This window comes from Monodelphis domestica, chromosome 4 (genome assembly GCF_027887165.1).
Source record: "Monodelphis domestica isolate mMonDom1 chromosome 4, mMonDom1.pri, whole genome shotgun sequence".
In the NCBI taxonomy this organism is placed as follows: Eukaryota; Metazoa; Chordata; class Mammalia; order Didelphimorphia; family Didelphidae; genus Monodelphis; species Monodelphis domestica.
Genome location: NC_077230.1, coordinates 382302161 through 382325607, shown reverse-complemented (window position 1 = coordinate 382325607; position 23447 = coordinate 382302161). Strand labels below are relative to the sequence as shown.

Here is a 23447-nt window from a genome sequence, read left to right as displayed (position 1 = left end):
AACCTCAGTCAGTGTAAAATGAGAGAGTTAGACTAAGTGTTTTCTGAATTCCCTTTCTACCCCTGATTCAGGGGTTTTGAACCTTTTATTACCTTTTTGGCAGTTTAGCGAAACCAATGGACCCCATCTCAGAATAATGTTTTTTAATGCACAAAATAAAGCACATAGGATCAAAAAGAAAAATAATTTCCTTGAAATCCAGTGATTGAATATATATTTTTTAAAAAAGACAAATTCATATTCCCAGGTTAAGAGCCTAACTCTCTGATTTTGAGATTTCTGATTACATGTCATTCTTTTTCCTCTCTCTGTCTTTGCCCAAGCTACTCCTTATCTCAGCTCTGGATGCTCTCTTCTGCCCAGACCCTTGCCCTCACCATCTTTGCCTGTTGGCATTACACCTATTTCCAATGCCATCATTTCCATAGAGCTTCTCCATGCTTGCCCCTTCTACCAAAACCCTGGCAGTAAATTTTCCCTCATCTGACCCTTAGAATCTCATGGCATTTTGCACTCCATTTAAATGCTGATTATTTTCTAATTTGTGCTCTCTTTTATCTGTGCTCACGAATGTTATCTCCCCTGGGAGAGTAGAAGCTTTATGGGGACAAGGATATAGGGTAGACATAATCCTTGTTCAGGTATAGATTGGACTAGCTAGCCCCTGAGCTTCCTTTGAATTTTGAGATCCTGTGTTTTCTTTTTTAGCACCTAGCACAGTACTTTGAATGCACTTTTTAAAAAAACTCTTACCTTCTCTCAGAATCAGTTCTAAGATAGAAGAAGAGCAGCAAGGGATAGGCAATTGAGATGAAGTGATTTGCTCAGGGTCACACAGCTAGGAATTGGCTAAGGCCAGATTTGAGCCCAGGTCCCCCTGACTCTAGGCCTGGTACTGTCCACTGTGATACCTAGCAATGGTAGACTGAATAAATAGTTGAACCAAATTTTTGTTGCTCCGAATGCCCTATCTCTTTTCCCTTTAATCCTGTGTTCATTTTTGACCTTTTTTCTAACCTCGATCTCATGTGTTTTTCAGGCTGGCAGTGATGGTGAGAGCATAGGAAACTGCCCCTTCTCCCAGAGGCTCTTCATGATCCTTTGGCTTAAAGGAGTGGTATTCAGCGTCACAACTGTAGACCTGAAAAGGTAAGGGAGATTGGCACTTGTCTCAACTGAACTCCACTCTCCGGAGTTATTGCCCAAGCACTGCTGGACTTTTTTCTTCCTTTGTAAACATCACAACAGGAACCCTCTGGATGGGTTGGAATCACCTGGACACAACCCCAATTCAGACCCCTGGATTGGCCCCTTATATAGCACCCTTTACAAGTTCTCTTGCTACAACCTTCCTCGAGTTTTACCGCAGTTTTATTTATTTTCATTCAAAGATATTTTATTTTCCCACTTACTCATAATAATAATTTTCAACATAAGTTTTCCAAAATCATAAGATCCAAACCCTCTTCCTTCCTCTCTTCCCTTGCCCCCACTCAGAGATGGTAAGCAACTTGATCTATACATGCATGCATCATCATGCAAAACACACTTCTGTATTGGCCACTGTTGTAAGAGTGCTCTCATACAAAACCCAACCCCCCAAATAAAACTATAAATACACTGAGGTTAAAGATAATATGCTTTTCCCCATTTTTAATTTAATTATTTAATTTAGACTATTTTTACATGTTGACCATAGTTTTAGTGAGGGACTTCTTTGGGCTGGGTTTGTTGAAGACCATGAGGTCTTTCAAGGATACTTTCCAAGGATAGCAGGGAGCCTGTGAGAAAGCTGCCTTGTTGCTGGGCTGTTTGGACACTCCAGACAGGCTGAAGGCTTCTGGGACACTGCTGTTGTGTTCCCTGAGCCATTTACCAAGGAACAGAAGCCATTTGGTGTGGTAGGAAAAATACCGGACACCTGGGGTCTCACACGCCCTGACCCTGCCGCTCATTGGCACTCTGAGACTTTGGCTATGCCACCCCCCATCTGCAGAATGGGAAAGGGGCTTGAGGAATTCCTTGGGTTGGTTCCATTTCTAAAGTGTGCAGATGGAGAAAAGAGGTGCTTCTGAGAACTGGGCAGAGCATAGCCAGGATTTTCTGCCCTGTGACTTGAAAGAGGTTTGGCTTATGTGTCATGTTAAAATAAGAATCCTTATCCATGAGCTCACCATTCGTGTGGAAGGAGCTATTTGTAGCCTCCTAGGAGGGGTCTGCTTAGATAGTCAGGAGCTACGTGCAGCCCATGGAACAGTGGGTCTGTGGTCTTGCCCTGGCATGACCTTTTGTGGCAAACAAGCTGAAATGGGAAGGTGGCAGAAACCCAGGGCAGTTTCAAATCAGCCCAGACCACTGTGGCCATCAGGGCTTGCCTCCAGAGAGCCCATCATGCAGGGCACTGCATTCCGGTCGTTATCTTTTTGAAGAATGGCAAATGGTGAATGCAGGGATGCACACTGAGACCTTGTCCCTGTGCCTGTGTCCACGTGGGCATGTTCTTTTGGGGCTGCTCTGTGGCTTCGGTCTTGTTCAGTATTATCCTAGCTTTGTGAAGCCTAAAGTGTTCTCAGAATGGGCTTTATAGTTAGAGCTGTCTGAAGGTGGGTTCTCTCATTCCCAACTGTATTGGTGTCATCCAGAGCCTTTGTTTGTAAAAGTTCTATGATCAAGCTCTCCCACACATCTGCCTCTCCCTGCTTTCTTGTTTCCAGAAGACTGGTGAGGGAGGGTGCCTTGTGGGTATTTATTTTCCTGGGTGTGATTTTAGTGGCCCCTGTGCCCTGACTTGTCTGATGTTCTTCTCTGATCCTGCTGTTGGGAGTCCTGGGAGTAAATCTCTACTTTCGCTGAAAGCAGATGTGTGGACTTGGGTTGTAGCAATGGAGATATTCCCAGGGGCTTTTATAAGCCAGCTACAGAGTGAGAGTGGGGAGGCTGGGAGGTGTGTCAGGGAAAACTAATGAAGCACATCCCTCTTCAAAGCTTCAAGGCATGGCTCTACCTGCAGGCAATGTGGCAAATGGCTCAGACTCACTCAGTGCTTTCTGCTTCAGAGAATACTTTCCTCCTCACAACCTTGGGGGCCCCTGATGCTGCCATCAGCTTGGTTTTATTCATGAGCAAAATGGAGCCTCCAGGGAGGTGAAGGGATTTGGCCAGGGCCACACAGCTCCAAGGAGCAGCTCTTAGCCTAGGCTCCATGTGATGGGGCGTGCACCACACCAAGTGTGGGAGATGAAGCATTAACCATGTGCTGGGGGCTGGGGTGGGGAGAACCTGATGTGACCACCTTTTTTTTTTTTACAGTGAGTTTCCTACACGTTTACATCTCTCCTACACGTTCACATCTCTTCAGGGAGACCCAGGTTAGAACTGGATGGATCCCAACCCTCAGAAGGAAACATCCCAGTATATATAATTCCCCAGAATAGACCTGGCTGCCAGGCACACGCCCTTACTGCAGCTGAAAAGACTCCATTTTTTCCAATCCCATTTTTGGCTCGGAGCAAGTGAGTCGGCTGTCCTGTGAATGAATTGCTTTTCTCAGTACAGTGCCTGATTGTAATACTTTACCCAGGAATTCTAAAATGAGCTATGAAATTTCCAAAAAGGACGTGGACCTGCCCAGGGTATTGGAATAATGCTGTACTTGCCCCTACTTTCTCCATCACTCAGATATATTAGCTGACATGAAAATAGAGGCATATTTGTGTGCTGAGGAATTTATACAAACACTCCCAACACTAAAGAACAGTGTATTGAAGGAAGTAGAACTTTCTAGCATTTCTCCCCCCCAATTCTTGGCTTTAGAAATCTTTCTTTTTCCCAACACACTCACAAAATAGCTCTTACTAAGTACAGTGTGGTCTCCACAGGAAAAGTGAAGAGGCAGCTAAAATTGGTACACACACTGCATTGCTTTTAAAATCCAGATTCAGTGAAATTATTAGAGAAACAAATATCCAATAGCCTTAAATGCTCCAATTTATCATTGAGTCCATGAGCTCATCCCTATGGTTCCTTGCTCTGTATGTACTTATCCTCTGCAGTTCTCATCTATGCCCCTCTATTAGTCCTTATCTGTCTATTGGGCCTTCTCATTCCTTAATATTCTGGGGATGAAAACTGTAATTGCCTATCCATTATTCCCTCATTTTCTTCTTTTTCCTTTTTTTTGACATTCTTTTATTTGGTCAATTTCAAACATTATTCCTTGGTTACAAAAATAATTTTCTATTCCTCCCATCCCTCCCCCTACCCCTCCCATAACCGACACCCCATTCCACTGGGTATTAACATGTACCCTTGATCAGAACCCATTTCCATGCTGTTGATGTTTGCACTAGGATGTTTATTTAAGGTCTACATCCCCAATCATATCCCCCCATAATCCATGTAATCAAGCAATTGTTTTTCTTCGGTATTTTTACTCCCACAGTTTTTCCTCTGAATGTGGATAGTGTTCTTTCTTGTAGATCCCTCTGAGTTGTTCAGGATCACTGCATTGCCACTAATGGAGAAGTCCATTCCATTCCATTGTACCACAGTGTATCAGTCTCCGTGTATAATGTTCTCCTGGTTCTGAGCCTCTCACTCTGCATCACTTCCTGGAGGTTATTACAGTCTCCATGGAATTCTTCCACTTTATTATTTCTTTGAGCACAAGAGCATTCCATCACCAACATATACCACAATTTGTTCAGCCATTCCCCAATCGAAGGCCATCCTCTCATTTTCCAATTTTTTGCCACCGAAAAGAGCACAGCTATGAATATTCTTGTACATGTATTTTTTCCTTATTATCTCTTTGGTATCCCCTCCTTTTCAATACACAGCTAGCCTTTTTTGAATAGACATGCTTTTGATATGCCCTTTACATCATGTCTTATGTACAAGATAGCATTGGTAAAATGTCACAAATATGTACCTTTGGCTTTCTGAGATAATGGTGGGCCATGATTTGCAGTCATAGTAGTATTTCCAACAGCAAATATAAGTTTTTAAAAGATGAACTTTTGTATCAGCGAGGAGTTTGGCTTTATTGAAAGTGTTGCACAAAGAACCTAAAAGTCTTTTGTAAAATAGCTTGGGTTAAAAAAAAATTACAATTTTTTTGGGTTGTGTGTGGGTGGAAAAAAACCTATCATGTATTCAGTTTTCTGCCTTTATGGATAAGTGCTCAATTCTAGAGGGTTTGAAACAAAGACAGTCCCCTAAAGAGACCAATGGGGAATAATGGGGCTCTTAGAAACCCATTCTACATGTGGATAAAGTGATTGTCACATAACATTTTATCCATAAGAACAAATCATTTCCCAGCTATGGTTGGCACCATGGGACAGCTTTCAAGTTACCATCTATGCTTAAAAACTCTGCTGGTATTCATAGAACTCTAAGGAGCCTTTGAATTAGTTTCCTTATTTGATTGCCAGTATAAACATTGCAATGTACCTTGAGAGCTTTTGTGGGAGTTATTTCTATGAAAAAAGAAAAAGTCAAATTTAAACCTAATTTTCTGTTCATGTTACATATTGTATTTAGAGAACTTAAAGACAAGCCAGATTTCAGAAGCAAAAAGAATTTAGAGTTCTATTGACATGGCCCAAAACTTGGACTGCTCTTGACTAATGGATAAAGGATAAAGGGACAGTTCTTTCAGGAAACCAAGGAAACCAAGCATTCTACTGCTGCAAGCCCAAGATTCTCCCATGGTTGATGGGCTATGGCAAGTCTTAGAGCACTGTGATCTCAGAAGAATCCAAATTGTGAATGACTCAAAAGGTCAATATGTGTGCTTGGCTGTGGCATGTTACCAGTGAGGATTTATGTATGAAAAATGGTGTTCAGATAATCTTTCATTAAGGAAGCATAGGATGAGAAAAGCAGGTGGGCTGGTGCCATAGCCCAGTAGGAGCCCCCCAGGACCTCCTTTGGAGGATTTATCAAGAAAGAACAGGGATATGAGAAGTGTAAAGATTTGTATGGTCCATGAAGAAGGTATATACAGGATTGATCTTTGCTTATCAAATGACATAATAGCTATAAAGTCTTTAGTACTGTGCCCACACATGATAGAGGTTTAATATTTATTGTCTCCCTCCCTCCCTCCCTCCCTCCCTCCCTCCCTCCCTCCCTTCCTCCCTTCCTCCCTTCCTCCCTTCCTTCCTTCCTTCCTTCCTTCCTTCCTTCCTTCCTTCCTTCCTTCCTTCCTTCCTTCCTTCCTTCCTTCCTTCCTTCCTTCCTTCCTTCCTTCCTTCCTTCCTTCCTTCCTTCCTTCCTTCCTTCCTCCCTTCCTCCCTTCCTCCCTTCCTCCCTTCCTCCCTTCCTCCCTTCCTCCCTTCCTCCCTTCCTCCCTTCCTCCCTTCCTCCCTCCCTCCCTCCCTCCCTCCCTCCCTCCCTCCCTCCCTCCCTCCCTCCCTTCCTTCCTTCCTTCCTTCCTTCCTTCCTTCCTTCCTTCCTTCCTTCCTTCCTTCCTTCCTTCCTTCCTTCCTTCCTTCCTTCCTTCCTTCCTTCCTTCCTTCCTTCCTTCCTTCCTTCCTTCCTTCCTTCCTTCCTTCCCTCCCTCCCTCCCTCCCTCCCTCCCTCCCTCCCTCCCTCCCTCCTTCCCTTTTCCTTTTCCTTTTCCTTTTCCTTTTCCTTTTCCTTTTCCTTTTCCTTTTCCTCTGACAAGTGTCCATGGCAGTGGTCAAATTCTGACTTGAACTCCTTACACAGCACCTTCCAGGATGTTTATATTATCTTTAGTATCACTAGAAGTCACATATGGCTACCATTGACAGACTTAAGAGAAAGAACTAGGACCAGTGGGTAGAAGCTACAGGGGTGCAAATCAAAGGGGAGAAAATTCCTGAAACTTAAAATGTTCAGTAATGAAATGAGCTGCATGAGGATGTGGAGAACTCCCTCTCCTTGGAAGACTTCAACCAAAATCTGGATACTATACTTAACTGCAGGGAAAGCAGAAGGGAGTCTTAATTTAGTTAGGGGTTTGGGATAGGCCCCTTCTAACCAAGAATCTGATTTTAAGAAAATCCTAATGCTGCCTTGCATCTCTGGTTTACAAAGTATTTCCCTTACAATAGGTAGAGAGTGCAGGGATGATTCTCATTTGAGAGTACCAGGAGGTTGAGAACCCAAGAGGCAGAGTATGACTTTTTCAAGGTCACTGAGCTAACAGTAGGCAGAATTAGATTTGTATTCAGGCTTTCTTACTCCCAAGGCCAGGGGATGAAGGAAGAAGTAGAGGAGAAGGAAAGGGCTTAGCATAGAAGAAAGAAGAGGCCCTAGAACATGGTGGAGAGATGGCCTTTTGGGATAAAGTATACTGGTTTTGAGAGATGATTACATAGTTGTATGTACAAGAAATCTATCCTTTTTTAGAATTCTTGATGTGTGCATCATCACTAATGAGAAAATAACTTCTGTTGTCCAAGAGTAATCAGGATTAAGGAAAGAAGGAATAAGGTTGTCTTATTTATTTATTTTTGGTGCAAAATCAGAAACAAAGCTGACAAAGACATTCCCTTTCAGTGTTATCTCTGTGCAAAAAAAAAATGGTGCAGAGGGAGAGGCTGGAGGGAGAAGTGATCTCATCCTCTTTGCTGACCCTCTGACTTCCTTCCTCTCCCAAATAAACATCCCGTTAGTAACTCAGCAGTGTACACACCAGTTGCCCCCAGCCTGTTAGCCTGTTGTCTCTCTGGTAGAGGGCAGGTTCAGGTTGGCTTGTTTGGAAGGTTCTTTGGCCTAGCCTGGCAATGAATTAATTTAAGCTGCTTCTCTTAGGGTTTGTTCCCATCCCATCTGGTGCTCTCTGGTGGGCAGAAGCAGCACCTGGCCCGAGTGCAAAGAAAGATATTTTCAATTTGAGCCTTTGCAAAGCACCTTCTGAGCCATTTCCTAGGAGTACAAAGATAGACTAGGTCCTGCTCTCCAGGAGCATTCAGTCTGATGGTGGCAGTGAGGACCAGAACAGAAGTATGCCAATAATTGTAATTGTTATTGTAGGGGAAGGTCTAGGGAAGGAGCTGTGAAGTGTCAGGAGCAAGGGATCCCTTTCACTGGGGTGAGGGGTGGGGAAGAGTGGACTCCATTCCAGAAGTGGGAATGAGTAAAGGGGCAGAGACAGGAAGGGAAAGAAGACCCGGAATTTCCAATGTGTTTGGAACAGAAAATTCATTAGGGGAAATAGTATGAGGTATGAGTAAGCATAGAAGGCTGAAGGATAGATTGGATCCAGTTTGGCAGGGCCTTGAATGCCAGGGTCAAGAGCCCATGGTTTATTGAGGAGGATGTGAGTGTTTAATACTGAAAAGTATTAATACTGAAAAATACTGCTGATTAATGATTCAGACTCCCCAGAAGTTCTTGGACAAGTAGGAAACCCCATGGCATTCCTGTCTCTTGTGTGAACCCTACAGGCAGAGCCAGTGAGACAGAACATGCCCACCTTGCAGCGAAACTGCAGCTTGGCAACACAGGCTCCATTCTTCTCAGGCGCGAGAGAACCACTTGTTGGGGCAGTCATAAATCCCTTGCAAACATGCTTACTAACTGCATTGGAAATAGCCCTATTTTCACAATGTCTGCATTGTGCTTTCACCTGCTCCTCCATCCTGTAGCTTGTACTTATTCCAAATCACATGTCCTGCAGAGGTAGCCAGGGTGCTGGGGGAGGGGGAGAGAGCCCTCAGCAAATTCTTTTCCTTAATGGACAGTTTTTCATGTACATCTGAGTCTGGGAGGGAGCCAATGCGATGGAGAGGGAAGAGCATGCTGGTCTTGGGGATCTTTGTACCAGCTCTGACCCCAGATACATCACTTAATTTTCCGAGACTTATTTTCCTCCTCTTTGTAATGGGGTTAATAATCCCTGAACTACAGTACAGGATTATTTGGAGTCCAGGGTGAAATGAAATAGCACATAGAAGATACTCCGCAACTCCCCAACGTATCAACAAGCCTTCACAGCTGGATTTCTGGTGTAGATAGCAATGACTGTTCTCTCTGTTTTACACAAGTGTAGTTTACCGCAGAATTATGAAATGAGCTGAACCAGGAGCATGGGGGTATGTGGATATCAGGACAGGGAATTGTGAATTGTCAGCCTTCTCTCTGATTACATCCAGGGACTCTTGGACTCCAGAGAGCTCATTTCCTGTCCCTGGTGGCACCTTGGGGCAGCAATGCCTGCCATTTGTAGACTTGTGACAACTCAGACAAAGGTCAATAGGAACTGGGTTCTCAAGCTAGATATGGTGCTTTGTTTCCATTGTCTTGTGATTGACAGGATTGGAACTGTGTCTTCCTGTCAAAGATTAGGACCATCTCAAAATGACCTGGGGCCTGGCATATGGAAGCATACAGCCAGTTTCCCTTTGCCATACGGAAGGCTCCTCATATTTTGCAACAGAAAATGTTCATGGCAGTGTTTTAGTGTTCATACTTGAAAGATGTGTGAGGTCATCAGTGTGGGTACCTTCAATAATACTATACAAACCGTCTTCACCTCCTGTAGCCAGCCTTCTCTGACTTGGCTAGGCTGGTCTTCACATCAAAGACCGTGACAAATCCTTTCCAGCTTGGTGTGGGGCCTGATGGAACTTGGAACCCATTGGCAGAGCTAACCTCATACTATTTGAGATATTACTTTTGAATGTAGTTGCCCCTGATCAATGAACTCATCCATGGTTAATTGGTTCCAATTTACAGGGATTAGTTCTTAGCTACATAGTAGTTGTATAGTTAGAATTCAGGAGTTGGTTTGTGTTCATGAGAAACAGTTTGAAAAAGGGACCTAATAGAAACAGCTTCTGAAAGCTACATCTTTTGTCTTCTTTTGCCTCTTGTATGGCTTGTTACATTATGAGATTTGGGTTTTTTGTTAGTGTTTCTGAATTAGCCATATTTTCATAGAATGTTAGACCTGAAAGGGATGTTACAGATCTTTTAGGCTAACCCTCTTATATATTTGCTTAAGTTCTGAGCTTGAAAACCACATAAAATGAATATTTCATGTTCACTATAGAATGAGATTATACATGAAGTTGTGATTATTTTGCTTTTCTTCTCACTACCTTCCCCCTTCAAAAAAAGGAGAAAAAAAACCAATGGAAGATCAAAAGGAACTACAGAGTCAGGATAGCTTTGTCCAAAAGTGGAATTATCACCTTGAGAAATGAGAAGAGCTTCTCCACTTCTCTTTGGTCTTCTTTTTATTCTTTTCTCTCTTTGGGAAGGGGTCCCTATCCTGATCCTGGTTCTTTCTCCCACTCCACTGCCAATACCTCCATCCAACTGGACAAAAAGAAAATAGAACCCATAGTCAAGCAAAACATATTCCCATACTGACCATGTCCCAAACTCCATGTCTCATTCTGTATCTTGAGTTTCTCATCTCTCGGTCAAGTGTCACCATTCTCTGAAGTTGTGGTTGGCCAGTGTCCTGATCAGAGTTCTTAGGTTTTTCAGAGCTGTTTTTCTTTGCAGTGCTTTTATTGTCTAAACTTTTATAGCTCTGCTTACTGCACTGCACCAATTCATACATATCCTTGTAGTTTCTTCAAAAATTGCCCTTTTCATTCATTCTTTTTTAAAAAAGCTTTCCTTCCATCTTGGAATCAATATTGTGTATTGGTTCTAATTTTAGGGGCTAGGCCAGATTTAAATCCAAGACGTCCCATCAGTAGGCCTGTAGGGTTGGTTCTCACTCCACTGAGCCACCTCATCCCACCTTTCATTATTTCTTAAAGCATGATAATAGTTCATTATATTTATATACCATAATTTATGCAGCTGTTTCCTAACTGATAGGCATCCCCTTAGTTTCAAGTTCTTTGTTAACACAAAGAAGTGCTGTAAGTATTTTGTACTTCATTTTACAGAAAAGGAGTCCAGGAGGAGCTGGGTCTTAAGTAAAATGGCTTGACAATTTATTCTTCTAGGAAGTAGCAGAGCTGGGAACTGAACATTTCCTTTCTGATGTGAGATCCAATATATAACATTGCTCCTCTATTTGGCCAAAGGCATCTCCAGTAAGATTATAAAATTTTGGAGATGGAAGGAATCAAGTTCCATCCATACATGAAAGGAGGCCCTACATACAGTAACATGCTTGACAAGCGGGTATCCAGAAGGCATTCAAGGAAAGGGAATAAGTCTTTCTCAAGGCAACCCCTTCCACTCTTGGATAGCTCTCTGGGTGAGGAAGTCTCTCTTGAGGTCAATCCCTAATTGGCTCCTTTGCAATTTCCACCTATTGTTCCTGTTTCTGCCTCCTGGAGCCTAATAGAACAATCCTTCTCCCTGCCAGGAAGGGTTCCTGCTGTCTAACCCCCTGCAGCCATGATGGGGGTGTGTGTATAGTCTTGTCTTTTAGCAGTAATGCTAAGATGTTCACTTGAATAAATATTACCGTGTGTCTCTGAAGTAGAAAGCTGGAAGTTAGTGAATACCGTCATGATGGCCACAGCATTGAGGCTGTCAGTCAGTTTACACATAACTGAAACCCACTAAGAACTACAGCAGCTGTGCTCATTTGACAATGTATTGGATGCTATTTTAAGATACTAGACTAGTGCTGAGACTGAGGTATCTGGCCTCAAGTATGCAGTCGCCTCCTAAGCGGTCTCCTGACATTTTCCTCTCCAAGCCACATTCCTGCCTCATGTCACTCCCCTGCTTTAAATCATTCCCTGACTTTCTCTTTGTAGGTTAAAATGGAAACTCTGAGCCCAGCCTTTAAGGCTCTCCATAGTTGGGATCCACCCTGCTATTCCAGGCTTTTTCTTTCATGCTTTCTTGATTCTCTTTTCTTTTTTAATATCCCTGTTTCTTCCCACTCTGCCCCCAAATAGAACCTTCTTCTTCTTCTTCTTCTTTTTACAAATAAGTTGAATCAAATAAATCATATTATCCTGTTAGCTGTGCTGGGAAAATTTGCCTCCTCTCACATGCATCTCTTACCTGGGATGGGCCCTCTGGAGTCAGGACTCATTAGCTTTATTTCACTTCATTTTCATTCACATGCTCCATGTTCCAGTCACACTGGACTACTTACTTTCTCCTCCCATTCTATGTCTTTGCATTCGTGCCCTTCTCGGTTTCTTGGAAGGTTCCTCCTCCCTTCTTCTGCCAATAGAGATCCTTTTCTATAGATGTTACCTCTGAATTATGCCTACTCTGACCCCTTCCTGCCTCCCAACAGAAGTATCATCTCCCTCTTCCTGTGTCCCTTTTATTCAGATGCCTTTTTTCATCACATTTTAGAGTGTATCATGCTTATCTGTGGTCATGGCCCAACAGATTCCAAGATTTTTAGCAAGAACTGTCATTCTTTTCCTCTTTACAGTGGCCTTTAATAAATACTTGTTGAATTGAGTTTAAATTCAGTCTTTAGAGATGTACCTTCAGTAATGTGCTGAATCTGGTTAACATCAATTAACACCTTTAGATATTATCTTGGAACAGATAAATGTAAAATACATTTTCACCACTTAGAGTCAGACCTCTTTTCAGCACAGTCCCTTACCAACACCCTCATCTAGAATCAGAATGTTGGATCGGTGACTCAAACAATAGAAATAGCATGTTTTTGCACATTAATCTTTTTTTTTTAATTAAAAAAATTTAAACCCTTACCTGCTCTCAATCCACTGGGGCCGCCCCCTGCACATTAGTCTTTGAATCCAGTATTGTAGTAACTCTTATTTTGTTTATCTAGTGTTTTAATGGATTTGCTTTTAAGATGTGAAAGATTTAGGATTGAAAATATTACCATTATGTTGTTAAGTACTTGTTTTTCTTCATTTTGAGGACTCATCAACTCTAACTAGGTTTTCTTTAGAAAGCTTGAAATGGAACTGGTTGAAACAAGACACCTGGAAGAGTGCCACCTCTACAGCAACTTCTGTAATTATTAGAAACATATTGAACTAAGTTTTAATTGAAGTCAAGCTGCTTAAATGACCAATTTCTATCTCATTGCTACCCTCTCCTCCCCTTTCCTCACTCCCCTTCCCTCCCCCATTCTCTTTTTCCACCTTTCCTCTGTCTTTCCTCATCCTCAATCTCTCCTTTTATTCAAGAACCAAGCCAGAAGGAAAAGAATAATTTACTTCTTCTGGGATTTAAAAAATAAAAACAAAGAGGTCATACTTCAAGGCTTGATTTCTGCTCCCTGTGCCTTGAAAGGTTGCAACACTAATCACAATAACTCACATTTCTATATCACTTTAAGGATTAGAAAGTACTTTTCCCATGACCCTGATAATAATCCTGTTAGGGTTCAGAATCTCAAAATTGGAAAAGTTCTAACTTGAAACTGATGCCTCCTAGCGTAACCTGTACCTGAACAGGATTTACCTAGAAATAGCTGCTGTAGAAGTGGCCATTTGAAGCTCACCCCTCTCATACCTGCCCCATGATGGGAGAACCTCATGACCTAAGTTTTCCCTTTATGTTAAGTCTAAATCTGACTGTCTTCAATTTCTACTGATTCCTCCTAGTTCTATGCCCTAGAGCCAAAGCAGAACAAGTCTAGTCTTTCAGGTGCTTGAACACCTTCTCCCTCCCCCAACTTTGTTTTCTCTAGAATGAACATCCCTGGTTACTTTAGCTGATCTGCATGGAGCTTGGGTGAATTCATCTCCTCAGGCCCGCATCACTTGCCACCAAGGGTCTTTTCCAACAGCTTCCTGATTGGCTTTCTTTCCAGCCTCTCCCATTACAAGGATATTGTCCTCATGGACCTCATTATAACCTTCCCTTGTCACAGGCCTGACCAGATCTCCCTCTCCTGCTTAAAAACCTTCAGAGCCTCTTTTAACTCATAGGTGTAAGGTCCTCCCCCTAGTCTGGCCTCATTCTTATTTCACCTTATCCCCTTTACACACTCATCATTCCAGCTAATCTGCACTATTAACCAGTTCTCAGACTTGGAGCTTGGTTTCCTGCCTGCCCTCTATGCCTGGAATGAATATATTCCCTACTTATTTCTGTTTCTTTCTTTCTTCAAGACTCACTTCTAGAGGCTACCTCCTTTACCATAAAGCTTTCTCTGATTTTCCACTTGTGATTGCATTTCCTATTCAGATTTACCTTGGTTTACGGTGCATACGCCATGCCCTGTAGTAAGCTCCACTGAGAGGCACAGACAGCTTCCAGAAACAAAGCCGTTGTGGCCTCTCTACCATGGTCAGACCACACCTGGACTATATTGGATTCAGTTCTAACGGTCATGGCTTAAAAAGGACATTGATTTAGAAGCTGAGTAGCCAGGGCAACTAAGATAGTGAATGGCCTTGAGTCTATGCCTATATAAGAAGTATGGGGACATCTAACCTGGAGAAGATGATCTTTAGGGTTGATGGATTGATGAGGACAGCAGAAGAGCTGATTTCAAAGTATCTGAGGCTGTCATAGAAGAGGTCTTAAGTTTGTTTATTTTGTCCCCAAAGAGCAGAACACAAGGAATAGGTAGAGAGGTCAATTTAGACTTCAGCTGCCAGGAAAAATTTCCTAAAAATTAGCAACATCTAAAAATGAAATAAGCTGTCTTGAGAAGTAATGGTGATCTTATTGGAGATATTCAGCAGAGGCTGGATGATTATTCATATACTATAGTGGAGATTTGGACATGATGGACACTCCAGTTCCTTACAAATTTACGAAATATTTTTGTGTCTAACTAAGTACTGTTCCCAGGTCCTTCTCATGACTGCATGCCAAATATAGGTATTATTACTCTCATTTTGTAGATGACAAAACGGATGAACAAAGAGGTTATATATCTTATTCTGAGAGTATTAAAAAACCCAGGCTTCTTCAGTGAATTGCCCACTATCCCACCATCACTCAGTGATTCATGAATCATCTATTAGACATATACTATGTGTTGGAGTATGAAGTGTTGAGGACCCAAAGAAATGCAAAAAAAATCCCCATGCCTCATTGCCTAACCCTTCCAGCTCTTCTGCCTTGGAATCAATACACAGTATTGATTCTAAGACAGAAGGTAGGGGGCCATTTGTGATCCTATTTAACACTAGTGCATTCCTTCTACGGATTATTTTCAGTTTATCCTGAATAGCTTCTCAAAGAAGATACGATTTGAATGAAGGTAGGAGAAATGAAGAAGAACATTCCAAACATGGAGAACAGCCAGTGGAAATGCCTGGGGCCAAGAGATGAATTAGCTTTAGTTTGAGGAACAGTTAGGAGGCCAGTGTTATTGGATCAGAAAGTACCTAGAGGAGAAGAACATATAAGAAGATTGGAAGGATGGGGGGGGGGCAAGGATACAAAAAGCCTTAAAAGCCAACCAGAGGGTTTTATATCTGATCCCAGAGTGATAAAGAGCTACAGGAGTTTATTGAATAGTGAGGCAATAATAAGTTCTGGGCTTCAGCATGATTATGTTGTCATTGGATTAGAGGATGGATGGAATGGGGAGGATCAGGGAGGCCAACCAGAAGGCTATTGCAGCAGTCCCTGCAGAAGGTGCTGAGGGCCTGCACCAAAGTGACGGAAGAATGATATCCAGGGTGATAGGAAAGAAGGAGACATAGACACGAGATGTTAAAGATGGAAAATTGACAGGTGTTAGCAACAGATTGGATATGAGAAGGGAGAGAGAATGAGAAGTGGAGGATGACACCACATGGAGGCTTTGAGCCTGGGTAACTGAGAGGATGTGCCTTCCAAAGGAATAGGGAAGTTTGGAGGTCGGGAGAGTTTGGGAGGAAAGATAATGAATTGAGTTTTGTAGAATAGGGATAAAGTATGCATTTACCTGCCTTGAAGCTTAATGTGAGGAGAGAATTTGGTAAATGTAAAGTGCTGTTAGGTGTTATTATTTGTAAGGATTATTTGGCTTCCTAGTTTGCCTTAAGGCTTTTGAAGTTTTATTATAAGTTTTTATATGTTTAATTTTATTTTATAAGCTTTATATAAGTATTATAAGTTTTATTATGCATTTATCTGCAATTTATCATAAAATTATGGGCAGACATCACTTGCTATGATTTTTGTTTAGAATATTTGTAATGATAAATGATTTTGAGGTAATACCAGTTTGTATGTGAGAAGTTCTTAGCCTTCCTCCAGTGGATTAAAAAACAAGACTTCCTGGGCCATTCTATAATTAGCAAGCTCCATGAATGGGATTCCTGCCCTCAATGTATGCTATTCTAAGTGAAATGATACACTGTGAACAACATCCTGGTTTTATTCAAGCACCACTGTCCTTTCTCATCATCACTCCCTTCCTCTTAAAAAAAGATTTTCTCACTTTTGAATATTGAACAAAAAAAAACTAGAAGTTTAAATTATTTGAATTTCTAGACTATTGACTAGTACTTGAGCACTTCCCAAGCCAAAGAGGAAACAAGTAATACAAATGTAACAAACAGCTGGGCTTTGAGTGAGAAGAAATATGAGGGGGAGGCAGTGGGGATGAAACTGACATGTACATAACCCTTTGAGCTGTAATTTCACACTGTCACCTTTTAGTGCTCAAGGGAAGGGAAAGCAGGTGGTCTTGATGATAAGTGAAAGGGAATAACAGACTACAAATGCCCCAACAGGAGCAAAATGATTCTTCTCTAGAGTACCTATCATTTTCTATCCTGCCTCTTGAGTATGTTTATATTTATGCGGTGCTTTATTATTACAAAGTGTTTCTCATACCTTATGTCATTTGATCCAACAACTCCTATAGGTAGCTGGCATAAGTCTCCATTTTCCTAGAAAAAGAAGGCTTAGAGCCAGAATGAACTTTTTTTTAGAGATAATTTAGATGAAAAATAAATGACTCCTGGCACTTTGCTCACAAAAATCCTGTTGTGTATTATTATTCCTATTTTATTTCATTCCTTCCGAATTTCAAATCCAGTGTTTCTTCCATTATATCACAGTGAGGAAACCTAGGATCAGAGATGAAATCACTGTCCATATTAAGGAGCAGGTTTTGGGGATAGAATACTTGAGGTCTCCTAGCTACCAAGTCAAGTATTCTTTCTTTATTTCACATTTGCTTCCCAAATCCTGGAAGACATGTCTTTTTTCTAAATCCAAAATTCTTATTTTCTCATATATTTCATTAGATATAACTTGTCATACCACCTCTGCTGGTTTCTTATCTCTTTGACCATATGCAGTTCATTTAATATCCATGGGCCTCAGTTTCCTGATCTGTAAAAAGAGGGAGTTTAGAGCAGAAGCTTTCTGAGGCACCTTTTAGTTAAAACATTTTGTGTTCTAATACTTTTAAAACATACATTTATACACACATTATATAAAAACAATGCATAATAAAAGTCATAGTTGAAGGAAGTTGTAAAAAGTAAAAGAAAATGATGATTTTCAATAAAAAACAAACAAACCCTTACCTTATGGTTAAGAATTAATAGAATTGATACCAAGTATCAGTTCCAAGGCAAAAGAGTGGTAAGGGTTAGGTAATTGGGTTTAAGTGACTTGCCCAGAATCACACAGCTAATAAGTATCAAATTTGAATCCAGGTCCCCTCCTTTCTAGGCTTTCTATCCACTGAGCTACTTAGCTACCCCACATTTTTCAATTAAAAAAAAAGTACCTGAAGATTAGATACAATGAAATGTAAGAGAAAATTTTCTCCTTTTCTGGTCAGCTGCTGATTTGTTCCTACTCCTGAGCTGATCTAGTTAATTAATGGAGTTCAGGACAGATTGGGGAGAGAGAGATGGAGAAAATCCTTGGAAAGGATTTCTTCAGTAGATGGCTCCTTCCAAAGTCCAGTCAACTATGTTGAAATGAGCAAAAGACTTCGAGGGATCAATAGGAAGTAATTGGTATCCAGAGAGATGTCTCCAGCCTCCGAGATCCTCTTGTCAGACGAGATGCTTAGCTGAAGGAGTCAGAGTTGAAGTAGCAACTTCTCAGTTCTCTCAGCTCTTGTTCCCTTTGGAATTCTGGGTCCCTTCTTTTCTGCCCTTCCCCCATGTGGGCTGCTTCTTGCTTTACTGGATCAGATTTCCTTCCTTTTGCATCTTCTTCTCTTTTGCAAATTTTCTCTTACAGAAATTTGTTGTAAGATATTTGTGTTCTTGATTTGAAGGAGTATGGACAGCATAGCCCAAGTAGAGGACTGAATTCACTGCTTTTTCATTTCCTCCTAAGGTATGACTATCAAAGATTAAGCACTGACTAGACAATGATAGAGTGATGAAGGGTAAATAGGACTTGAAATGTTTATATATTAGACTCTGCATTAAACTGCTTTTGGGGTAATTCATTAGAACTATCAATTCAGCCCTGAAAATTCACTGTTATGAAAAATATAACACCTTCATGTTGTACTTTATTTAGCATAATGTAAATTTGTTTTTAATCCAAGTGAAGTTGGAGGACAGTTCATTAATTAAGGAAGTAAATTTCACCTTATCATTGTCTATAACTCAGTCAATTTTCTTTGCAAGAACCATTTTTAGGGGAGGTGGAGACTATTCTTACTCTTCCACTAAGAGAAGGAATAATTAGGATTTGACACTTTTTCTTTTTCTTTCTTTTCTTCTAGGAAACCTGCAGACCTGCAGAACTTGGCTCCAGGGACTCACCCACCATTTATAACTTTTAACAGTGAAGTCAAAACAGATGTGAACAAGATTGAGGAATTCCTTGAGGAAGTCTTGTGCCCACCTAAGTGAGTATCAAAGTAAAAATGATGCATAGTATTAGTACCACTATTGGATTTCCCTTTTCTTTTGACTGTATAGATGCAACAATTGATTTTTGAAAAAGAATCCTATTTCCTGATACATCAAACAGACTTATATCTGGCTAGTGTGTAAATACCGAATTATTTTAAGTTTATTAGCAGCTCTATTAAGAGCAAATAAGAGCTTTTCCTTCCAAAGTACTGACTTTTTGTTAAATATAACTGAAAGACTGTCTGAGTTGAGGTTTAGTGGTAGGATGAGCCACATGAAGCCTTGGAGTGTGATGTGTGAGGAAAGAACATGGAGGAAAATGAGTTAAAAGTAGATTCAAAACTGAAGCCAAGGGGAAAGGAGCACCTATGCCACAGTTAGCCAATGATCCAAGCAATGTCCAAGGTATCTCTTCTAGTTAGGGTGGGCAGGCAATTAGATGATGTCTGTCAAACAACAGTTATAACTTACAATTCTGTAGTGCTTTGAACTTCACAAAGTGCTTTATCCACCACTTTCTCTTAATAGGGTGATACAAATATTGTTATCCCTATTTTGTAGATCAGGAAATTGAGGAAGCAATATTTGTAGTTAGTTCTGATTGAATAATTCACTCTAGCTGGAAGGGGTCTTTTCCACATCTAATTTTTTAGCACTTTATCATATAAACCCACTTATATTCTATTTTGAATTTATTTGTGAACATGAATTATCTTATTCCTCTCTTCTCTCTACCAGATTATAAACTCGATGAGGTAGGAATCAAGATTGATCTCCCCTGCCTACTATAAAGTACTTAGTGTTCTGCTGAATAATTTAAATCATCAAATAATTTCAAACTTTTATTTAGGCAATAGTTTTGGTGTCCTCTAACAAGAGTTGTATTAATGCTACTAACCAGTAGAATCATAGAAAATCAGAGCTGGGAGGGGCCTGAGGACATACACAGGCTGTAAGAGTTGTAAAGTAAAAGAATTGATTAGGACCATGGGACCAAGAATGTTAGAAATGACCTCAGAACATGGACCATCAGAGCTGGAAGAACCTTTAGAACACAGTCAGAGCTAGAGGGGTCCCAAACTTTCCTAAAGCCCTCAGTGAAATAAGAGACCAAGGCCTCAACTGGAGGAAAGGGGTGGTGTAAAGGATATATTACTTTACTGAAAAATTGAGTCTGTTCCACCTGACCCCCCCCTCCCCCCATCTTCCCTATTCTCTCTATTTCGGAATCCCTTAGCACCCTGTCCCACTTTTATCTTCCTTTCCCAGTTTGTAATAGAATTGGCCCTTCTCCTTGATAAGGCCAATCCCTCACCTATGTGCTGCATCCCATTTTCTCCCATGTTGTCCAGCAGATTACTTCTTCATTCAATCAATCACTAAGTGCCTGCCAGGTACTGTGAAAGTCGATCCTTGTTTCAGGAAGCTCATAGTTTACTAGGGGAGACAACATGAAAACAAATATAAACAAACAAGCTATAAATGGGATAAATAGAAAATGAGGAACAGAGAGAAAGCACTGGAATTAAGAGGGGTTGAGGAAGGTTTCTTGTAAAAGATGGGATTTTAGTTGGGGCCCAAAGAAAGCCAGGGAGATCAGTAGTTTGAAGCAGAGGAGGGAGAGTGTTCCAAGCTTGGGGGATAGTCAGAACGCCGCCTGGAGTTGAGAGATGGAGGGCCTTGTTCATAGACCAGCCAGGAGGCCAGTATCCCTGGATTGAAGAGTACATGGTGGGCAGTATAATAAGGAGGGTTTTAGGGAAGGTTAAACAGAAGGGATCACTAATAAAATATATATAAAAACAGGTTTATTAGTTAAAGGGACAAGGGATTTGGAAGGGGAATTAGGGAATAACTTATTTCTAACCCACCCCGATATTAAAATCTTAGCCTTTTTAAATAACCTTAACCTAACTAAATAAAAGGGGAAGTAAAAGATAAAGGGGTTAGTAAAGTCCACAGGGCCCAGATTCTCACAACTCCAGAGTCCTTGGTTTGGTCAAACTGCAGTATCAAGATGAATAGTCCTCACAAGGTTTAGGAAGGGAAGAGGTTCACACCCACATGCTGTCCACCAGTGTGAGGGATCACTCACTCAACCTCTCCTTAAAAACTGATCCAATTCCCAGGCAGCTCCAAAGTTGGTTTCCTTCAGAAAGACACTTCCAGACACACTCTCTGTCTGTTTCCCAGAGATAGAGTATCAGTTGCCAGTTCCCCAACTGCCTTAGAATGCTGACCCAGCCAGCTCTGTGGAATCTTGGTTAGAAGGCTGTCAGTCATCTTTGCACAATTCCCTTGCTATAGCAGTGAGGTATAAGAAGACTGACTGGAAAGGTAGGAGGGGGCTAGGTTAAGAAGGGCTTTGAATGCCACACAGAACATTTGTGTTTACATTTGGAGGCAATAGGGAGCCACTGGAGTTTATTGAGTTGAGGGTGGGAAATAGGTGTGTGACAGGATCAGACCTGTGCTTTAGAAAGTTTCACTTTAGTGGCTGAATGGAAGATGGACTGAGGGCAAGCTGACCTACCCCCCACCAACAAATAGGCTATTGTAAAAGCCCTGGTGTGAGGTGATGAGGGCCTGTACCAGGGTGGGGGACAGTGTCAGAGGAGGGGGGAAACCTATTGGAGAGATGGTACAATCCATAGGCCTTGGCAGCAGCTTGAATGAGGAATCCAGGATGACTCTTGGGTTGTGAACCTGAGGGATGGGGAGGATGGAGTTACCCTTCTCAATAATAGGGAAATGGGGGGAGTGGGGCTTAAGGGAAAGATCAGGGGCTGTGTTCTTCACCAGCTCCCTATGAACTGAGACTTCTCTAAGGCCTTCCAAAAAGCCAGGCTCCCCAGCCTTAAAAAAAAGTTCTCTAGGACATTGCCTTGTCCATAAGTTATTTATTATCTTATAGCTCCTTCTTAATCAGTTGTCTCCACTTACTACTTCACTTTTTTCCCCTCACTTGACACTCAATCTTTTGCCATGGGACTCCTGATCTCATCCCTCAACTGAAACAGCTCTTTACATATTTATCTCTTACTTAGACTTTTAAAAAATCTTATTTTATTGTTTTTAAATGAACAAACAAGTGGTTTCTCTCTTTATCCTTTCCATTTGTTCTCATTGGTAAAAGAGAAACAAAACCCTTTTTAACAAATATAGATGCCTTTAAAAAAAGGAGCAGCAAATTCTTATGTTGACCATGTCTAAATATATGGTTATTTTGCATTTTGAGTCCATCTCTCTCTGTCCAGAGGTGGCTATTGTCATTGGCCCTCTGGAATGGTGATTGGTGATTGCAATGAAAAGAGTTCTGAGCCTTTCAAATTTTTTTGTCTTTACAATGTTGCTATTGTTTTTTTAAAATCTTATTTAATTGATTAATTTAGAGCATTTTTCCAGGATTACAAAAATCATGTTCTTTCCCTCCCTTCCCCTCAACCTCCTCCCATATCTGACACACAATTCCACTGGGTTTTACATGTGTCATTGATTAAGACTTATTTCCATATTATCGATATTTGTACTAGGGTGATTGTTTAGAGTCTACATCCTCAATCATATCCCCATCAAGCCATGTGATCAAGCAGTTGTTTTTCTTCTGAGTTTCTACTCCCACAGTTCTTCCTCTGGATGTGGACAGCATCTTTCTCATATGTCCCTCAGAATTGTCTTGGATCATTGCATTGCTGCTAGTAGAGAAGTCCATTATATTTGATTATGCCACAGTGTATCAGTCTCTGTGTACAACGTTCTCCTGGTTCTGCTTCTCTCACTCTGCATCATTCCTGGAGGTTCTTCCAGTTCACATGGAATCTCTCGAGTTCACAATGTTGCTATTGTATAAATTGCTCTTCTTGTTTCTACTCACTTCATTCTGCCTCAGCTAATCTACATCTCCCTGGGTTTCTCTGAAATTGTCCCTTTCATCATTTCATACAATGCAGTAAGATTCCATGGCATTCTAGTACCATCGTTTGTTTAGTCATTCTCCAAATAGAAGAGTACCTCCCTAATTTCTAGGTCTTTGCCACTACAAAGAACTGCCTTATTCTTGTTTATATGGATTTCTTTGATTCTTGGGAGACTGGTTAGCCACAGGCCTAGTCATGGCATTGTGGATCAGAGGCTACAGATGCAGGCTTTTAGTGCACTGATCAATTTCTAGACTGAACATTGTGCTACCTGAAGTCTAGTCCCCACATTTACTCATTAGCACTATTTACTTCAATTGGAGATGGAGACTCTAAAAGATCATCCTAGCGCAAATATCAATAATATGAAAATAGGTCTTGATCAATGGCACATGTAAAAACCCAGTGGAATTGCTCATTGGCTATGGGAGGGGGGAGAAAGAAGGGGAGGGAAAGAACATGAATCTTTTAGCCATGGAAAAATATTCTAAATTAAATAAAATTTTCCAAATTAAAAAAAAAAGAACTATTCACTTCACAACTACCTCCAATTCAAAACTGTTTCCCAGGATCAGAACATGTCATGTATACTTCTGTTGCAGGCCTTGTAGAGTAGGTAGACATTGTCCTGTCCCTGACTTTTCAGTTTTTTAAAACCAGTTCCAGAAAAGACTCCTGAAATAAAAAGATCTGATCTTTGGGGCACAGAGTTTACCCTGGAGCAGTGAGGTTTTCCAGGAGATGGGGGGACCTGAAATTCCTGTTCTCCCCTTCCTACTCAATAAAATGGAAGCAGAGCCACATAAATAAAGAGGAAGGGATTTTTATTGACAACTTTATG

At 41.1% G+C, this 23447-nt stretch overlaps 1 protein-coding gene and 1 long non-coding RNA gene across 2 annotated transcripts in view; one reads left to right on the top strand and one right to left on the bottom strand.

Moving 5' to 3' along the window:
• Positions 1 to 23447, top strand: part of CLIC4 (chloride intracellular channel 4) — a 103759-nt gene that overhangs the window by 56242 nt on the left and 24070 nt on the right. Inside the window, exons 2-3 of the mRNA XM_056795529.1 lie at positions 1040 to 1149; positions 18557 to 18682. Coding sequence (XP_056651507.1) covers positions 1040 to 1149; positions 18557 to 18682 — 236 coding nt within the window. The remainder of the gene's footprint in view (positions 1 to 1039; positions 1150 to 18556; positions 18683 to 23447) is intronic.
• LOC107649042 (uncharacterized) lies at positions 16843 to 20921 on the bottom strand. The gene is made up of 3 exons (XR_001622392.2): positions 20667 to 20921; positions 20005 to 20126; positions 16843 to 17193 (listed from the first exon to the last, which is right to left on the bottom strand). It is a non-coding gene; the product is annotated as an uncharacterized LOC107649042 (long non-coding RNA).